A 20,374-nucleotide genomic window follows, 5' to 3' on the forward strand; every position below is an offset into this window, starting at 1 on the left:
AAATGAAATGATGCAGATGGGAATGAGGGGTAAAACAAACAAGGCAGCAGAAAGTCACCTGCGCCGTGCCTGGTCCGCTGATCCTCAGGCATTCTTCCTTTCCTCATTCACTCTGCCACTGATTGCATTCACTGTATCGTCAATCGTCTATCGCCTATCGTTCCTTCAGGTGAGGATATCTCCGGAGTCCGCACTGATAAATTGTTTATCATGATCTCTCTCTGGTTAATCGTTATCTTAAATCCCCAGGTATACCCCGTCGATCTCGCCCAGCGAACCAGAATCCAGCCTGTGCTCCACCGACCCCACCTCCACAGTCTTCTGTCTTCTGTCTCTCCGGACTTCTCTCCGCTCCGAACTTCTTTGTCGCAAACCATCACGCCGAAATGGCATCACAACCACAACCACAACAACCAAAGCAATGAAACTACCCGACAGTGGCCCCACCAAAACCAGCGCCGCCCCTCCCACAACCGACCATGCCCCCCAACAAGGTCGCGCAAAGCCCACCGAAGACACACCTACACAACCCCCAGCACGCCTCCCCCAATTCACCACCTTCACAACCCTCACCACCCTCATCTACCTAACCCTTCTTCTCCATCTTCGGCACCCTCGCCCAACTAGTCCCACAATCCCTAACTCTCTACCCCGGGACCTCAAGACGCCGTCTTCGCGACCGTCCTCGCCCCGCTCGGCTGCGGGACGCGCTACTACGTACCTTTCCCGATGGCGGAATGCGTGGGTGCCTGCGTTCCCCGCTGGGGATGTTCGTGTTGGGATTTTTTGGGAATTTTTGTGGTTATTGCCTGATCGTTGAGCCTGTCTATTCTTGAACGCCCCCTTCCCTCTAGTCACAGTGTATATATGATTGAGAAGGAGTTATGGGCATAACCAAAGTCAAAGTGTTTAATCATGCGGATGACCAAGGTTTAGGACAGGTTTATCATACTACAACCACCGAACTACTACAACTACCGAGCTGCAATCCCCGCCAAATACTTATATTTTGTGTGCAAATTACTTATTGTACAGAACAAACTACAACCAATTAAGCATGTGCAACAGTGCGGAAAGAATCAACATCGAAAAAGAAAAAAGAATCTTCAGATCGCAACATGCGAATAGGAAAAACCCAAAGCAGCAGAACAATAGAGCGGAAAAACAATCAACAGGCGGGGACGCGTTAATCACATGAACAGCACGCAAGCTCACATTAAGATGGCATCAACAAGTAGGGGAGAAAAAGTGTATGTCAACGAAGGACTAAGAGAGAAGAGAGAAGAAGAGAAAAAAAGTATATAACGGACAGAAGGTATCGAAAAAGCAGTCGAAGACAACATGTCTCGGACCCCAAAGAAAGAAAACCAAAGACGCTCATGCGCAAGAATCGAACGGACAGCACTAAGAATTAAGGGTGTAGACGAGCAGATAGAAAGCAGACAAAAAAACAACAACTCCACCGAGTGCGAGGGAAGAACACACAGGACCAGCCGGGTGTCGAGATGTTGCCTGGGAAAAATCAACCCATCAAAACAAGAAAATGACCACACCGGACTCCCGTGAGCTCTTGCAAAAACCGATAGAAATACGAACCATAACGCATGATAGGGGAAAGAAAAGTAAAAGTAATGAAAAGGAGCCGGGGAACGCCAGCAAGGAATCATTATGCGGCGGTTGAGTTCGTCACCGGAAATCACATCTTGCCGCCCAGACTTGCGCATCCGTTCCCGACCCTAAACCGAAATCCAGTGTCCCAAATATGATGTTGAATGAATGTAGAGAAGTGTATGTGTTTCAGGCAACCGGGGTCACCTTGGCCGTGGCATGTGCAGCATTAGTATGCCGTTCCCACACTGGCCAACGTCTTGGGAGGCATTGCATGAATAGGCTGGTCTTTGGCAACGCGCAACGAATCCTCGTAGCCGATCAAGGCTTGCGAATGGAGTTTGAATGACTCGCCCATGAGTTTGGTAATGCTGTTCGAATAGTTAGTAACCTGAACTGTCAATCGAAACCAGAAGTGAATGACTTACCCCCATACTACCACACCGTCTAGGATATTACCCCATACACGGGCTACGGTAGAGCTGAGTTTACCAAAAGCATCGACGGCATCATCATCAAACAGATTCCGCACCTTGTTGTAGATGGCGATTTCCGCCTCGGTCGCTGGCTCTTCGTCATGTTCCAGGCGATAGAGCCAGAGACTGAGGATCACCATCAAGTCCAAGCCACACAGTGGGTGCTCGACGCTCCAGTTCGTGGCAGACGTCTGCGCCACCCAGTTGATCCCTTGAACGGCCGCTATTTCGATGCACTCGAAGCACGATTGTATGACCTTGTTCATCTCTTGAGACCGCTTGACCTTCTCGCGGGCCACCGTCATGGCAGCAGCCACTTCGTACGAAGAGTGGTAGCGCAGAGCCTCCTGGATTGACTTGAGATCCACTTCCAGGCGAGCGCGAGTGTTTCGGTAGACCGCCATCGAGTTGAAGATCAGAGGGTGGCCCTTCTGAGGGGTGCTGAGGGGCACCACCATCGTCTCCGGCTCGCAGACTTCAAGAGAGCTTTCCCAGGTTTCCAAAGCGAGGCGAAGCTTGTACTCGGTAACCACGTCCTGCAGAGCCTCGAAACTGCGCTTGTGGTTCCACACTTGGAGAAACAGAGCGTTGATGAGAACGCGTGTGGCGAATGCACTGTATCGGGTCTGCTCGCCTTGGAAAAGACAATCGTGGGCTTCTCGAACGGTCAAGGTGGAAGCATTGGCCAGGCTCCGGCGCCAAGCGTCGTCGTCGGTCACATCGAGGTTCCACAAAGACTCGGAAGAAGGGAGCTCAAGATTGTCAAACTCGTCGAAGCTCATCGCTGGGGTGTGGTTGAAAGTCAAGGTGAGCATGCCAAAGAAAATGTAGACCGCGAAATAGGTACGGCGGCAAGACTCATCCTCAATCCAATCCTCTCTGGAAGGGATACCCTCACGACCCTCAGTGCGAAGCTTCAGTTGATAGCGATTTCCAGCAACCATCTATAATCGATCAGTACAAGCACTTAAACCTCTGGATCAACAAAGTACTCACATTGGCCAAAAGACTCTTGATGGAGCAAGTCCACTCCAGTCCCTTTGGATCGCCGCTCCAACTCTCGAAGATCATGTTGAGAAGGGTACTCTGCATCGCCCACAGCGGACATTTTCTTGAGTCAAAGTTTTCCTTGTGTTGCAGGAATTGGTTAACCAGCATCTTGGACCCCACATGAAGCATAAACGCGTCCTTCCGCTCAAAAGTATACAAAGCACCGATAGAGAGAACCGCGAGAAGCAGAGGCGCCGAGACGTCAGCGGGCTGGAAGGACTCCTGGTGCAAGAAGGGAAGATGAGGGTGATACAGGTTGAAATACGTCGACAGGTACTTGTTGAGTGCAGATGTGGGGGGCAGCTGGAACGAGTCGGGCAGTACACCGAGCGAGTCGGCATCCTCTAGGCGGTCCATGATCATGTTCCGCTCCGTTTCGCTGGCGATTTGAGGAGCCTTGGGCAGTGTCAAGGCCTGGCTGGGACCAGGGGATCTACGGTAGTTCACAGGGCTGACAGGACCCGTCATTGAAGGATACGGGGACAAAGCATTCGGCGTCGAGGTTCCCGACATGGGGAGCGAGTTGACCAGAGAGTGGAGCGAGGGAGCCAAACCATCGCCTACGGGACCGTGCCGATCCATCACTGACGGAAGTGGATGCGAATCGGCTCCACCATCGTGGGACGCGAAGGGCGACCCCATCGAGTGCTTTGTATCAGCCGGCGAGACAAGGGTGTCCCAGGGCATTTGCGGGAGTGTCGCGTTTCCAGACAGATACCCGACCGAAGGCTCTAATAACGAACTGCGTCCGGGGGAAAATGAGCGATCAGAATCAGCACGATCGTTGGATTGACCAGTCGCAGCGGCTGCAGCCTTGTGTTGGAAATCTGTCATCAACATGGCTGCAGTTTCAAGATCGACCATACCATCACTGCTTGCCTCGATCTGTTCGAGCGTAGTAGGATCGACTGTGACTGAGGGTTTGCTGGCGGGGCCGGAGGTGGGGGAAGTCTTTCGCACACCTGCGCCACCGCGCCGCCTGCCCTCGGACACTAGTGGAATGCCACCATCTTTGGCATGGACAGTACGATCATGTCGAAGAAGAAGGTCTCGACGCACGAAGGTGCTCCGACATTTTAAGCACTTGAAGGGTCTCTCTTTGGTATCTGTGGATCAAAACCAGAATTAGCCTCACACTGCCATTAGGATCAGCGCAGCCAACTCATCACAAGAATTTTCAACCAGAAATTGTGTAGACTACTTACGCGATCGTTCGTGTCTGCTGCGGTGTTCACTTCGGCTGAAGGCGCGATTGCAAAATTGGCATTTGTATTTCTTCTCTGGGACAGACGTCTTTTTGACGGGTGCGGAGGCCGCCGGGTTGGGTGCGCTGGGAGCCATGGGTGAAGAGGCGGGCAGCGAAACCAAGGGCACGGAGGCTGGATCTCAATGGAACAGGTTCGACTGCGAAGATTGCGCTATCGTTCCTTTCGTGATTTCACACCGATTCTGAAGACGGGTAGACGACAAGGATCCGGTTTGTTGTCTGGTCATTCCTTGTGTGGGGGTATCTTGGAGAAGAGCGTAGGTTGAACTCGAAGGGATGAGAAGAAGGGTTGAAGTTATCCAGCCACAGGCGGATTAGGAGAGGGGAATCGTGAAAGTGGCGTGGACGGCCAGAATGGCGAAAATCGGCAGTGAAAAGAGGAAAGAGAAAGACCCAGAAGAAGTAACGGAAGAGAAGGCGAGCAAGATGTTGAATAATGACCCAGTAGGAGGGGAGGGAAGAGGGGAAAGGGAAGGGAAAAGAAGAGGAGGAGGGGAGGGGAGGGGGAGGAAAGACGTTAAGAGAGAAGGAGGAGAAAAGAGGGAGGAAGACAGAAGAAGAAAAGAAGAGGAAGAAAAGAATGGGTAAGAGGGACGAGGGACGAGGGACGGAGGGAGGGAGGGGGGAGGGAGAAGATTGAATGGTGAATGGATGAGGAGAAAGTAGAGTGCGGTGCGAATTTGCGGGAGGGAGAGAGACACACAGAGACAGACAGACAGACAGAGGGAGAGAGAGTCTGGGTCGAAGGAAGGGAAGGGGAGGGGAGGGGACTGGAGGGGAGGAGGGAAGTGCGAGCAAGTCGCGACAGGACGTGGGCACAAGCTGATGATGGGGGAAGGAAGATTTGGGCGATCGCTGGATCGCGACAAGTGAGGCGGTCGTGACCAGCAGTCGGTGTTGGCAGTTGATTTGGGCGACGAGCAGCGCAGGAGAACCACAACAACAGGGAAGTGGGAGGCGGAAAAGAGGGGCTTCGTTTCCCGGCGGGACTGACGGAGGGGGGTTGCAAAATCAAGCGATTTGAGCGGTCTTCCGGCACAGGCACGCACTGCATTCCTCTATTGCCACTTCTTCAATTATTTAGTTAGTTACTTAGTTAGTTCCTTTGGATTTCTGACTAACCCGCGTCACCGCACTATCCCCAATCCCGCTTAGGACACGTCCTTTGCTCTAAAGTTCCTAGAGTTCCTTGACCCATAATTTCTGGTCTTTCTGGTCTTTCTGGTCTTTCTCCCCCCAATTACCGAAGCCAGAGTCACAGACTGGACGGTGGATGGATACTTTCAAGTGGACTCTCCCTCTTCCCAAACCCACATGGACACTTTCCAACCCGTCAACCCGGTTCAGCCGGGGGGTCCTGCTTGTCCTTTCGTCTGGCTGAATCGACCGTTTGTTAGTTTAGTCCGATGTGAGGGAGCATTCATCTATATCCACTCTTCAATTTCCCTCTCCGCACTACACGCTACGCTACGCTACACACAGCCAGTGTGAGTGAAAAGCAAAAAAAAAATATCCTAAAAAAAAATAAAACACACACCAGGCAAAGAAAAGGAACCTGTCAACATCCGTTAAAATTGATCCGAGTTTTTTTTTTGGGTTGTTTCTTTTGTTCTGGCATGGGAGAACTTGACTCCCTATATGCATAACATCGGGCAGCATTTTACATGTTTCTTCTCTCCCCTGATCATAATATGTAGATGATCATGGATGTCGGTTCTTTAGATCTGAAATCGATCCAGAGTCTCCAGCCAGAGCCTATGCGATAGTGATTAGATTGTTGTCTATACCTACATAATGTAGTAGCTCCTAGCACCCTATCCCTGTTTTGATTAGTGACGGAACCCCCGTTCAGCGGCAGTCACCTGCGACCTAACCCTAGAAGGTAGCCTAAGGAGGACTCGCAGCACCCACTAGCTGACTGAGAGTCTGAGGGAGCCTCTGGATCCTCTGGATCCTCTGTGCATTTCTCGATTGCATTGGTTGGTTCTCCGTCTTCGACCCGGGGTCTCTTCTCTGTGACGATGAATTCATTATTGTTATTGTGGGGTTGGGCTTGGTATGAGAGAGCAGCTTCAAAGCGGTATGGTATGTAACTCTGTTGGGTGGGTGGGTGCAGCAGCAGCAGCAGCAGCAAGCAAGTGAAGAACAAGAATATTCGAGTTGTCTAAGTAACGTCAGTTGGGGCAAGTAAGGTCTAGGGCACTACCAAGTGATTATTATCGAAGTCATCGCATCCCTATCTCTATTCTTTAGTACTCAGCTATCGCCCGCCCCTCCTTCTATCTCCCCTCCACCCTCCCCCCCCTATCTGACAGCCCACCACGGCCACAATTTGGGTGGTACGTACTCCAGCCCGGTCGGTGACTGCGGGGCCGTTCACCACAAGAGTCAGATTGTAATCCATTATCTATTGATTGATCTTTGAAAGGGTACTTTGCAAGTAAAGTACAGTACTTTACTGTAGTAGTGACTAACTTATGGTGGGAATGGATACAGCGCCCATCTTAATCAACTTGAATACAATTCCAATTGCTGTATCTTTGATCATTGCGTGCGAAAGCTCCACAGTGAGAGAGGGGAGGACGCGAAAATACTCGAGCTACAGCAAAGCTGAAGAAGGTTAGACCAGCCAGCCTCTCCTCTCTCCGTCCTTCCGTCTCTCTTCTTTCTCGGTGGTTGTCTTTTCTCTCTGTGTGAGAGAGAGAGTGTGTGTGCTGTGATAATCATCAATCAAATCACACGCACCTGGCCCCTCTCTCTCCCTCCCTCTTTCCCTTTTGTCTCTTTTATTTCGCTTTTTATTTGATTTTATTTATTTTCTTTTTCCTTTTTCAGATTTTACTTTTTTTTTTCCACTTGTTCTTCTTTCGTCTCGCCCCTCGTCAGCCCCCCCTTGCCCCTCCAACAAGGATGCCACCGACGCTTGAATGCCACGGAGGAACAGTGCCGACATGATTCGTGTGTTCTCTCCCTTCATTTCCACCTGGGATTCTTTTCCCACACAGGCTAAGCGGACTGACTGCTTGGACCGAACGGGCGTCCATTATTATGTTGCTCAGTAGACTAAGAATCCAGCATGATTCAAGGTTGAGAATCGATATATCGATCATCCTGGTTCTTCCTGCATTGTCATTCTCATTTGATTTTTGGTTTTTCTGTTTGGTGAGTTTAATTCATCGAGGTTCCTTCCATTCCCCCTCCTTTCTGAGCAGCATGACGGAGAGACGATGGAACCCGCCACTCCCAGCTACCCCTCCTGTCCCTCTTGAGGTTGGATCCCCCCTCCTTCTGTTCCCATCTGAGTTCCCCTCTTGAATGATGTCCTCTCGTCCCTCTCACCCCTCCTTGGAAACCCTACTTACCCCTCCGAAAGCACCAAATCAGTATTACATCTACACTCCGTCCCTGGGTGATCGGAGTTCCCCTGTAGGATGACGGCAATAATCGACACTCCGTCGAGTCCGGAACACGGATTTCGGATTTGAGCATTAGCAACGGCATCTTAAATTTCTGTGTCTGACTCTCTTGTGAATTTGATCCATATGCGCACCAATTGGAAGTGACTCCTACAGAGTTGAACTAGTCGGGTGGATCTTAGACAGGACCGAGGAGCGGCCGTTGTTCCAGACCTTCTCCATCTCCATCACCATGACGAGGGATCCTGCTGCTGCTGCTGTTAATCTTAGTCTCAACCGTGTTCTATAGATATCTGGACAGTCATCGCATCGCAACCATGTAGGGATAAAGGTATATGGGAAATCTCTCGACTCCTTGTGCCAAGTCATTCATACCGAACAGCCTCCTCATTCAAAGCATACTTAGCTAGCTTTTCGAACTACGAAAAAAAAACAAAAAACTGAAAAAAAAGAATTGCAAAGAAACTCAACAACAGCTACCCGTCACCACGCAGCAATAGGAGAATATTGCTGACGATGTGATGCCTCTCAGCCTGACAGATCACCACCCGCTCCATCGGGAGTCAGTGTATCCACATCTAACTCGAGTTTTCATTCAGAAGATTAATGGGTTCTGAAGTGCATTCGACGGATTCGATGTTGCCCCGACCAGAAAAGGAAGTGCATTGACTGTGCGAAAGGCTATTTAGCCCGCCTACACCGTACGGTTCTCCTTTACTTATCCTGCGAGGATGTTTTTTTCTCACAATTTTTGCCTCCCCCCCTCCCGCCGTCTCAGCTTAAGGTCAGCTGGATCAGCATTGCGCGCAGTGCCATCCGCAGAAGGAAGACTCAGGTACGCGACAGGACGACTCAACTTTCTTCTTTTCAAGTCGTCGTCGTTCGCCACAGCGATTGGCTTTGTTGTTCTTACGTAGTACTCGGTTTCAGATATGCCCAGTGTGGCTGCTCCAGTATGTGTATTGTGTGGTGTGTTCGCGCATGGAGGGCACCACGATACCCCTCCCTTCAACCTGGGCATACTGTACAGTAAGTACATACACATCAGGAAAGCAACGAAGAAATTCGGCGCGACCCAGCTGGGCCTTATTTGAGACTGCATGACTGCATCATCACCATCATCATCATCAAACACTATTGTTTCTGTTTTTGGCAATTCTGCATCCAAGCCAGAGATGCATCGACCTAGCATCGCCCGCCGACCTAGTCTGGTCCCATCTGCAGCCGTGGCATGGGCGAACAGGGCCTTCGTTTTATGGGCTTGTACCGAGTGAGTTTAGTGAGTAGTTTAGTCTCGGAGCGACAGTTCCCTTAGTGGCAGGGCAATCATCATCGAGGTCATCATCCATGGCTGCCTGTAAGTTCCCCCCCAAGCAAGTCCGCCGTCGCGCCTAACCAGCCTCACTCGGAGACGCGCCCTTGTTCCGCGTCAGTCGCTTTGGTCCACATTGGATGAAAGAGAAGCTGTACTGTACATCATCATCTTCAGCAGCATCACCTCCTCCTCCTCTTCCTTAGGGTCAGATGATGATCGTGGATGACTCTCCAGGTTCTGGCTCTTATCCTCCAATCTTATCAATGCCCAGTTTTCCGTTCGCGCTTGGTTTGTTGCTTCTTCTCCATCTTTCCTTGCACGTCGGATCATGGTTCAAGTCATGCCATACCAGGACGAGTTCAAGACCCTTCCCTCCTCTCGCCGGCAGGAAGGACTGGGATAATTGATCCCAGTCTTCACCTCAATTATTCTCACCACGACGAGAGATTCCCGTAAAATCCCGGTATGTGGGGCGTCTCTTATGGACCCCGACGCGGGCTGAGTTACTAGGGGAACACACTCACACATGACCATCAAAAGTGGGAACAACCCACTGGGAAGTACAAAAGTACCCCGCGAAAGAACTAGGCTATCCACCGGCAGTCTATTGATTATTGAAGAGAGGCATTGTATCTACTACTCATCGGGTCGGTCCAACTTCAATCTATCCAGATCCAAGACAACCGCACCACATGCAGGAATCAGGAAGTACATATTGTCTAAGCTGTGGATCATTCTTCGCAGTCCTGGAACATGTGTCCATTACACGTACTACTTATCCATCTTCCTACATGGATGGTGGTTCTGGTTCTGGTTCTGGTTCTGGTTCTGGTTCTGGTTCTGCCTCTGCCTGCACAACATCGTCGAACGGACGGGGCGATCCTCGCTCGCGTTGTCGATGATGTTATTTCACCCCTCTTATCGACACCCCGTGATTATTGACAGACAGCCCTACTTAGACGCAGGGCCCAGGACGGCCCAACCGATCAGTACCATGCCTTAATGCAGCATCCAGACTAGCAGTTGGCGATAAATAATCCCTCGGAAAGTCGGACTGCGTGTGTTGCCTCGCTCACCGCTTTGTATAGCTAATTACTGCCAGGAGCTGCTGCGACTGCAGCAATGATAAGAGCGGTGAGTGATCGACTAGACCGACCAGACCGTCAGACCGTCTATTCCGTCGGACCTCTACAATCGTACAGTCTACACCACTCGGCCAATTCTTACACGTCCAGCCGCCTGGATTTTCTCACTGGGAGAAGAGGGGAAAGAACTCCGAGGGGAGCCAAACCCTGACCAACATCCCGTTTTTCCGATCCACTTTCCGGTCCATGCAGCGGTCCGACCCAGTCAACTGTGTGTGTTGATGGACTGGTACTTTGTGCTGAGTGCTGACTGCTTGCGAAGGCATCAACTGGCCTCGTCTACGAGGACGGAGAAAAGAATCAATTTGAGATAGATAGATAACATGCCAGTCAGAGATACTTAGCAGACTTCGATCTTCATGATCGAAGCAAGCACTCCAACTCCACTGCGGAAATCGGGAATTACGGCCCACGGTCCCGGCCTCCTGGATTGGCGCACGGGTTGAAGGGAGGGGGGGAAGAGGGCCTTTCTTTTCCTATTCGAAAGAAACTTCCGTACATACCGATCCCGCTCTTTTTCTCTCCTTCCATGACCCATCATATTTCACGGTCGATTAGGGATCTAAACCTCGACTTTTTTTTTTTTTGTTGAGGGGCTTATTTCTCCGAGAGAGGGAGAGGGAGAGGGGGGCATGCTGCTTATCTATCATTCTTTGTTGTTTAACTACCCACTTTCCACATCCTTCCGAGAGTCTAAACGAAAAGCTAGAAGCATGTCCGGCATCCCTCCCAACCATTGAACGGACTCGGAATCTCAATCATCTCGAAAGAGGACACCAAGAGCAACACATCTCAAGTGAATGGCAAGGGAGAGAGAGAAGGGGGCCAGCACCGACCCAAACTTGAGACGCATCGAGATAATTGCACAAACCGTCAGCCAGGACCAGCGGCAGAGAAGGACTTCTCAATCGAAATGCTTGCTGGATTTGGGCATTCTTTTCTTTTTCTTCTGACGCTGCGGCTACCCGTAAGGATTTTTTTTCGGTTGCCGATGATGCAGCAAGATCTAACTACCCAGACCGACCATCAACCGAATAAAGGTGATCGACCGTCGTCCCTCGTACTAGGTGAATTAGTACTCATAGGTGCGGAAGAAGTTCTACCGCCTCCCTACGCCCAGTAACTTACTCCGTAGTCCATCACAAGATGGAACCTGGAATCTTCAATCGTGATCTGGTGGACTACCGGTATGCTACCCTACACTACCGAACCCCACCAGGTATCTTTGCAGGATCCCCGCCAGTTTCGCCTTTTTGACGCTAGTCAAGGCCATCGCGGCTATCGATGCATAACAACTGTACGTACTGTCCGTACTTTGTGAAGTACCGCACAGAGTACAATGAAACCTGCACAGAAAGATATCAAGGAAGCCAACACAGACCGACTTCCAGACCCGACTTTCGTGGAAAGTACTGTACATATACCGGTAAACCCGCAAGTGAACCATTGATACCTATCACCGCCAACACGTCCCCTTGCCCCGAAGACTGACATCCAGAAGAACAGCCCATCATCACCCACAATCCCGTGTGCAATCCTCGGGACCTCCGTACACTTCCAAAGCGGTAGGAGCAGTAGTCAGTAAGTCGGTGAAAGGAAAAATTTTCTTAGTTACATATCCAGAAAACATCCGTGCTCAACAACCCCTTCCAACCGGGAGTTCTCGCCTTTGTCGGACTCCATGGAACACTACCAGTAACCTATTAGTCTCTCCTGACCGCTTCTACGGACGAATCCAATATAACGCATCGCCCTTGTTTGGGCACGCATCCCCGTTTTCACCGTGACCTAGATATTGCTTGTGCATTTTCACCGGTAGGATCGAGATGATTGCAGTATACTCGGCTAGGCTCACACATGGCGCGAAGGGCAACCCAACTGCCACCGGGTTCAGTTGAACGGAACGAATCCACCCACATAGGGCTCGCCCCACCGTCAACAACAAAGTTCTCGCGAGTCGGGACACGGAAGCAGGAGGCGATGGCTTTCTTTCTCGGGTTCTGAATGAGTCTCTGCTCCGTACTTGTTGGGTTGTGTTGGTTGTTTGGGATTGGGATCGGGATCGGGATTTGTGCGCTGTCTTCGCTCAGGGTTTCTTGGTCAGGATGGACTGGGATACTTCGACTGTACCTCTACCCGTGGTGGGTGTACTGTAGTCTTTTCCCGCTCTATTTTTGAAAGAAGGTTGGGTAGGTTATCGGGCAAGGTGGATGTGAGGTTCGGCGGTTGACTGACTGCTAAAGCATACAGGAAAGTGTTTTGTGGGGGGCGGGGGTTTTGGTGTGGGTGGACACTGGTTGTGCTGTGCACTTGCTGAGTGTCGTGTAGTGTAGTGTAGTGTAGTGTGGAAGGCTTCATAGTGATAACTTATATATATACTTTTTCACTCAGTACGGAGTATATCTCCCTACTGGCCATCACTGAATATATCCTCCCAGCTGAAACTACAGGATTCAACTTAATTACTATGTGGATATGTCATCGAGCAGTTCTAACCTGCCAGGAACCAGAGTTCGATGGTGACAAGCAAAATCGGTTCTTGTTGATGGTTGGACTACGCCGCGTGAGTACCATGGTTCGTTCCCGTCCTGCTGGCGGGTGTGGTGGTCCCGTGGTTCGCGGTTGCTGCTCGTTTACCATTGATAAATGCCCCTTGCCGAGGCTGTGATTCACTCCGGGTTTATGCGAAAGTTGGGGTTTGGAGTGTATATCGATGTGGATAATGGGGCTATTGTTGATTATTGTACTGTACTTATGAGGTTTACTATGGGGGTATGCGACCCTTGCTAGCAGGCTTTGGGCTATTTGCATGTATATGGTGGCGGTGGAAGTTATATGGTGTGTCGTGGAATATATATGTACTGAACCTGATAGTTATCTCGCGACATAAACCGGTCGATACTCCTGGGAGTCCTACTCCGCAAACATACACAAATAGAGCAATTAGAGAAGTATATAGCATCATGATAGCATTATACTGACTCAAGTATCCCGACACCCGACACCATCCATCCCACTGGCACCACCTTAACCCCCCATATCATCACCATCACCACCACCACCATCATCAAAACCAAACCATCAATCCCACCAGCCCAACTGAGCCAGCCGCGCGATAACCCGCCCCGAGAAAAAAAAATCTCACCCCGCCGAAACGCAAAGTTCTAGAACTGTGACCAAGACAAAAAAACCCACCGAACTTTCCGAACCACACTGACGCTAGACTAAACTACGGAGCACGGAGACGGAGCAACGGCAATCAAGGCGAAACCCGCCTAGAAAAAGCGAAGAACAGGGGTTAGGTTTACGCGTCGTGGTCTTTTAAAAAGTCTTTCCATCTTCCCGGGGCCCGGGGGTCTCTCCCCTCCCCCGGCGGCGGCCAGAGGTCAAGAACAATTGATTTGGGAATGGTGTGGATTGTGGATGGTGGATTGTGGAGGGGATTGTGGGTTTGTTGGTTTGGTTTCATGTGCCTGCTTGTGCAGTGGAAGGGTTCGAGAAGGATAAATGATAAATGGACGGGGGTGTCTGGAGGGTGGGGTGGTGAGGATCGGATTATGAATTTGAAGATAGTCTCCCAGATTATTGTACAGGGTCGGGAACTGGATGAGGGAAAGGAAACCAAACCTCAAACTGGAACACAAGAAAATGGGAAACGGGATATGCAATGCAACGAAAAAGGGGTAAAAAGTCTACGGAGTAGTTCAAGAGACTCTGGATGGCAATTCGTTCGGGGCACCTGCTAGGTAAAACTCCATTTGGCCAGGTGCTGGACTATGGCTGGATTGGGGAGTCGACTATACGCTGCCCACCGCGACGGGCTCGGGATGGCCGGCTAGCCCAGGCCAGGCACAAACAGAGAGGAAGAGGATGATCGGGATCATCGTTTCGATGAATCAGCAGCGGGTGAGTGAGTGCCACTTTTTGCTTTTGTTGGTGTCTTGGAATGGTTGGTTGGATGGAAGGATGGTGCCTGGCAGTGTCGCCGCTCATCTTGTTACGGATAAGTACGAATGGATGATTCAATTGTGGGCGCATCGGAGAAAGAGTGATGGTGGGATGATGGAGGGAACGGGGTTCATAAACGTCATGGTCGCCGTTCAGGACAGTAGTCGATGGCCGATCTATCTACACAAATAGGCAATTAAGGCATTGCGACTATGTCTCGTCCTCTTATAGTTGGCTCGGACTATACCACGAATCTTACCTAGACTGCGCCGGTTTTATGCCGGTTTACTCTCCGGGTGCACATACTGCTATCGCATATACATGATTTGGGCTACAAGAGAAAGGTCGGTCTGAATTTCGTTGCTCGGTAATCTTCTTCACTCAATAGATGCCTTTGCCCCTACGTGGCGATGACAGACCATGCGGGACAAATTGGTCATTTCAGTTTCAACATCAAGTGGTAACTTAGGCGATGTGGGCTGTGCGTCTAATAGTAAGGCTGTGAGGGATGCACCCTTCCCTCCAGTCGTTCCTCCTTGGTCCCTGTTCTCAATGCATCTTCCCCTTACAGGAATGTCTATCTCCTCTGGTGATGCAGGATCATGTGACATACGATTGGCGGGTTGCTCGAGAAGGAGTTTTGGGTGTTATTGGTGGGAAGTAAGACATCTTCCTCCTCGTGTCGAAAATTCTCCTTTAAGCTTATTATATCCCCGTACTACCAGGGGTGGGGGGTTTCTGACGATGACTTGGTCCGAGGTTCATTGGTGGTGAGCCTTGCGCAACTTGACCCCTCGTTGTCTCTCGGAGAGATGGACGATTGGAGCAGTCTCGGATGCGTGTGAGCTTTCGGTGCTTGATGTTTGATGTCTTACAGCTGGTCGTGTCCCAGGCTGGGTCTGTCGTACTGCGGTGCCATAACTCGATGCGAGATAGCAGTGCCCGGGAAATCAAGTCTTCCCGAACGTCCATCGGTCCGAAAGAATGGCACTAGCCCATAGACATCAAGGCAGTATCGATGGAACTGTGATAAGAACCTGCATGAATCGGAGATTAGACTTGATGAGGAGGATCGCAGATTGCTTCAACGCCACCATCACATCACCATCTACACGTAGTAGTCCCTTCGCACCAAAACCCTCTGTTCGTTGAGTCGACCAACCCGGCTAGACGACTCTCACATGTCAAGCATCAGCATATCCTCGAGACCCTCGAACCTCGCTTGTACTGCGTACTGTACTTCAACTTCAGTCCACGTAATCCCACTTCAATCCCACCGCAATCACCCATGCAAGCCCACTTCGCCCCAACTCTGACTAAGAGCCATCTATCGCCTTCCGGGGTCTCCGAGCATAAAATGCAAGCCAAGCCTCCTCCCAAATCACTAAGAGAACACCAACATGTTTATCTGAAACCCCGCCACGCCCCCCTCGGTAGTCTTCCATGCAGGCCGAGGATTACTCCATGCTTATGCTATGAAGCACGTGGCGGGCAAACAGTGTGACATCAGGCCTTGATACTGGGGGAGACCTTCTATCTCGAGTAACTGGCGCGGGAGACTTGGGGAGACGAAGTCGGATGGTTTGTCGGGCTCTGTTTTGGGCCCTGCAGGGATGGGGCTCGGTGGGACGGGGTCAACCGGACGAGTTTATTCGGAGCAAACTCGGTGAGATCCTTTTGGTGGATTCGCCTGGTATTCTTGTGTAAACTAAGGGGATTGGCATGAATTATTCACGCACTCGAGGGCTTAATTGGTGGTGGCTGATGATTGTGCTGATCTTCGTCAGCGCTATGTCGAGATGCTCCGGGGTGGCTTGGGCTTGAGGGTATGAATTAGCTTGGAGAGTGATCTACTTCTGAGTCGGACTGAGCTGACTCTGAGGGCGGCTGGGCGCGTGTAGAGGAAGAAGCCTTGTCTGGTTGACTGTGATGAGTAGGGCTGAAGGAGCTGGGCCTGAGACCCGGGGGAAGAATAGCTCCTCATGCTTGGGGTGAGTAGATGTTCGATGAGTGGTATGGATGTAGTCATTTATTCGGAGGTTCTGAATGGCTCTTTCGAACATCCACAGCTTGAGCCGGATAGATAGCTTAATTGTCGGATAGAGACTGTGTGCCTGGCTGTCGTGATGTTGCCTTCTGCCTTTTGGAACGCAGTAGTGTCTTGGCTGTAGCGACAAGCACATACTGTAAGCACATACTCTAAAGCATACACTCTGATGGACTGTGATTAAACTCAGTATACTGACCTCTCTGAGATTGAGCTGACGGTATAAGGTATACGGAACCGAGTGTCTGATCCAGTAATAGTCCATGTGTGAATAAATGGTCGTGCATGGTGGAAAGAATGATTCATGTTGAACTCCTCTGACTGGATTATGTGAACCAGGTGACTGACATCCGTGAGCTGACGGTTACGCTAAGCTGACCATATGTCCTGCAGTAATTGATCCAGAAGCATGTTGGATGCTTACGATTGTCGGTTGCCCTATGTCAACGTGATAGGTCGTGGGTTAGCCGTCCTTGCAGAGCAAGAGCCATATTCTAAGGATAAGCTCCTTGATTGGCGCTGTATTGAAGTCACTTCAATTCCAACATAAGCCAGCCCCATCTCAGTACTCTGATATCTAGCGCCTCACCGGAATGACTTATTTACAAGTCGAGCAAGCAGAGTGTCCAAAGACCCAGATCCGATCCAACTGCATCAGATATGTTGGCCAACATCGTGACCACAGGAACGCGAGATTAGTGTCATGCACGTACGCAGTCGCTCTCGACAAGCAAGCAACGAGGGTGACTTATGCACGTTACAATGCATTCATGTCTCAGGGGAGAGCTTGTCCTGATAGCCTATCGTCTCATTTGTTCTGCCCCAAGCTGACGAGAGCAGATTTCCCTGCATACTTCAATTGAGCGACCAGGATTGCTTGCCACACGCATCACCTCTGCTCCAGGTGAATATGACCAAGACAGTCGCTTGACAAGATAGAAACAGCTTCGTTGTGGCTGACAATGGCGCCCCAGCTCATGAAACGCTTGCCGCCGTTGACATGCACTTGTCAAACATTATCCCAGTCAGATCTCAAAGAGGGATATATGGACCGGTACCTACAGTTATTTGCCAATAATAAGAGCAGGGGTCCGTTCTTGTGAAGAAAGTACAGTACTCTACCTGTATGTGTGTGTGTGATGGGAAAGCGCCATATTGACGGCTGCGGCGCTACCTTTCACCTCTCTCGTACTCGTTCGCATCATCCCACCAGTCTCTACAGCGATTTATAGGTTGGATGTGATGTACGGTACGGTACTCTGTACATTACCTTTCGACTGGCATATCCGATGGCACCCCAGGGCATAGTGCCAGGAGGAACATCTGTGATATTATGCAATGTCGTCAGAGGTGTTCGAGAACCGTGAACGGGGCAACCTCTGCCACCAAGAGCTTCCCCCCACCTCCTCTTTCCTCATCTCATTATCACCATCAGCCTTGGTTGATATGTTGTGGTCGTGCAAGGTCGGGGTTGTTTTCCCGTTGCTTCCCCACCGGGGCAAGGGGCACAAACTTTGCGTCCAAGGTCAGAGTCGCCCAGAGTAGAAAGATTTACTCAATAGCGCATGTATACTAGCAAGATTTGACCAAAACTTGGGGTGTTGAGTAATTGAGTAGAATGTAGGTTTGCTTGAATCATGATGATAATGACGACGGTGATGTTTATCATGATGATGAACTAACTACCAACCAGTTCGTGTTGTTTACGTTGTGAGTACTAGGTGACTACCTACCCGTTCGGTAAGTTAATTAGAGCACCGGCGGGTGTAGTTAACCTTCCAACTGGGAGAGAGTGAGCGGTCCACGGTAACGACACCAACGGTCCTGCGCCTGGATCGGGAGTCGGGAAAAGAATACCGGCTACAAACGTTCATCGGATCAGAATCAGATCAGTCAAAACAAGGAACAACCCAAAAAAAGGTTCGAGACTCGGGCCCCGGGGCACACATCATTGACTGGATCTGTCTGTGCAGAGAGAGAGATTCAATGAACACGAATTCTTCAAATCTTGCTTGCTCGCACTCAGCCTCCCGCCGTGGCTTGTCGATAACAGATAGATAGATTCCCTACTCCACCAACAAGCCCCTTAAATCAACCCGGTCTCAGATGACAAGAAAGACATGAAGTCTCGACTTCCTCTGCCCCATCGCCCACTCCGACTTGTCCCCATAATACGATTGACAAGAGACAAACAGGCGTACAGGACGGTGTCTTGCTGAACTGCTGCAGGCCACACACCTTTTGACTGGCCTACCGGTTCTCTTCCCCCCCATCTGAAAGCCCCATTAGGGTCCGCAAGGCGCACGTACAGGACTTGACGTACTGCCAATGACAGACATGGCTGCGATGGAGCCCGTACGGTACCGCCTGCGCCTCTACAACCTTCTCTTCCAATAGTACTTCGTGTTGGACCAGTCAGTCCGTCAGAGGGCTGCGGAGGGCTCGTGCAGTCCCATCGCAGCGACAGGTCTGGCGGTACAAGGAGTACTCTGTACGTATTATTGCCGAAGCCCTTCTCTCTATCTATGGAAGTACGTACAGTACTATACGTGACTATGTACAGCACTTCCGACGTACATCCGTATCGATAGATAGCTCCACTCAACGTTTATGATAGTCTGGGTGGTCTTGACTAGAAGTAACTTTCTTTCCTTCGGATAGAAGCCGGAAAGCCCTCTTGGAGGATACTAACTCATAGTTAGTTAGTCGGTTGGTGAGTTGATTGAACAACTCCCGACTCGGTTAGTGTCAGCTGCTGGGCAAGGCAGTCAGTTACTATACTTAAACCTCTCGTTGGGTGGCGAAGAAAAGACGAGCAGAAAACAAGACGAAAGTCGTTCAAGAATAGTAGAAGAAAAAAATTCTGCAGTGATTTCTGGCGGCAATAGTTCAAGCATAGAGATTTATTTTTAGGGCATATTCTGCTTGTTGTTTTTTAATTTTTTTTCGTTTCCTGTCCTGCAATAATCCAGAAGTACGGATTGACTACTTGTACTAAGCTCACCACAGGTGGCTGCTTCGAGCTGCACCGGACAAGAAGAAGCAATCGACCGCAGTGACTGGAACCTAGAAATAATAAAAATCATAATAATAATCATAATAATAATAACTTTAGGGAACCGTCCAGTACGTACCAGTAATTCACGTCGGCTCGTCCCCATCCATCCGCTCGTGGATCGATATCCAGTCTGGGACATCGTCGTAACGGGCCGGTAAAAGATACGAGTGGTATTGTCATTCCTCTCCCAAATCCCCCTCTCTTCCTCTCCCTCTCCCTTCCTCTCCCTCCACTTCCCCCCCCAGCCAATCTGCCCACCACCACCACCAAACTAACTAAACTGACTGCTTCTCCCCTAATTCTCCTTCTCGCTACTTTCCCTCCAAGCTTCTACCTCCCCTCTTCTCCCTCCCCTCCTCCTCCCTCTTTGTTCCCCTTTTCTTCTCTTCCTTCCCATACTTTTCTCCAATGACTGGCTGATATCAGGTTCTCAGAGGGATCACCTAAGACCACTGGTTTCCGACCGATAATCAAGTGACTGTCGTCATCTCGTGATCTATCTAGCCCCGATTCTTGGATCGATCTCACCAGCACAGGCTATCTCTACCGCGGGTGATTCTGCAACCCGCCGCCTTTCCATCAACACCACCGCAACTCCCCCCCCCCGGTTTACCGCCCACCTTCTTTCCCCTCCAAAACCACCACCACCACCTCCTCCCCCGTCTTATTCCCTATCGGTCATTTCTACTCAATACCTATCCATCCAGTCAGTCATGCACAATAACTATCGTTAAGTGCGTCCAGCCTTTAATTGCGGGGGCTCATTACGAGCCAACTCTCGTTCATCCACCTGCTCCCTCGTCCGAGCGTCAATTGCGGCGATACCCGATGTTCGAAACCTTCGTGGCCGAGCCATTGGCTGTTGACACTCGATCTTCTACACTGCCGACTAAGAACAATACATTTGCAACCACCGTCGAGTACGCCGAAGAGCAAGTCACTACCCCCACAACAGGCCAGCGGAGTCGTGGTCACAGTTTATCGTTCCCAACCCGAGATCCCGCCGCCGATCAGTCGCTCAACCGACAACCTTCACCGATAAGA

At 50.5% G+C, this 20,374-nt stretch overlaps 3 protein-coding genes across 3 annotated transcripts; all 3 read right to left on the bottom strand.

Moving 5' to 3' along the window:
- Positions 1-1,133: 1,133 nt before the first annotated feature.
- On the bottom strand, positions 1,134-2,028 carry BO66DRAFT_149598 (uncharacterized protein). The gene has a single exon (XM_025642137.1). The coding sequence runs from the start codon at positions 1,722-1,724 to the stop codon at positions 1,212-1,214; it is 513 nt and encodes a 170-aa protein (XP_025501472.1). The 5' UTR covers positions 1,725-2,028; the 3' UTR covers positions 1,134-1,211.
- Positions 1,838-4,475, bottom strand: BO66DRAFT_328444 (C2H2-type zinc finger protein; the record flags this gene model as incomplete). Its single annotated transcript, XM_025643990.1, has 5 exons — positions 1,838-1,979; positions 2,037-3,028; positions 3,081-3,940; positions 4,001-4,240; positions 4,340-4,475. The coding sequence occupies 5 exons, from the start codon at positions 4,473-4,475 to the stop codon at positions 1,838-1,840; spliced, it is 2,370 nt and encodes a 789-aa protein (XP_025501473.1).
- A 3,478-nt stretch (positions 4,476-7,953) lies between these two features.
- BO66DRAFT_393614 (uncharacterized protein) lies at positions 7,954-8,513 on the bottom strand. The gene has a single exon (XM_025647801.1). The coding sequence runs from the start codon at positions 8,184-8,186 to the stop codon at positions 7,968-7,970; it is 219 nt and encodes a 72-aa protein (XP_025501474.1). The 5' UTR covers positions 8,187-8,513; the 3' UTR covers positions 7,954-7,967.
- Positions 8,514-20,374: the final 11,861 nt, after the last annotated feature.

The sequence above is a fragment of the Aspergillus aculeatinus genome (genome assembly GCF_003184765.1).
Source record: "Aspergillus aculeatinus CBS 121060 unplaced genomic scaffold BO66scaffold_40, whole genome shotgun sequence".
NCBI lineage: Eukaryota > Fungi > Ascomycota > Eurotiomycetes > Eurotiales > Aspergillaceae > Aspergillus > Aspergillus aculeatinus.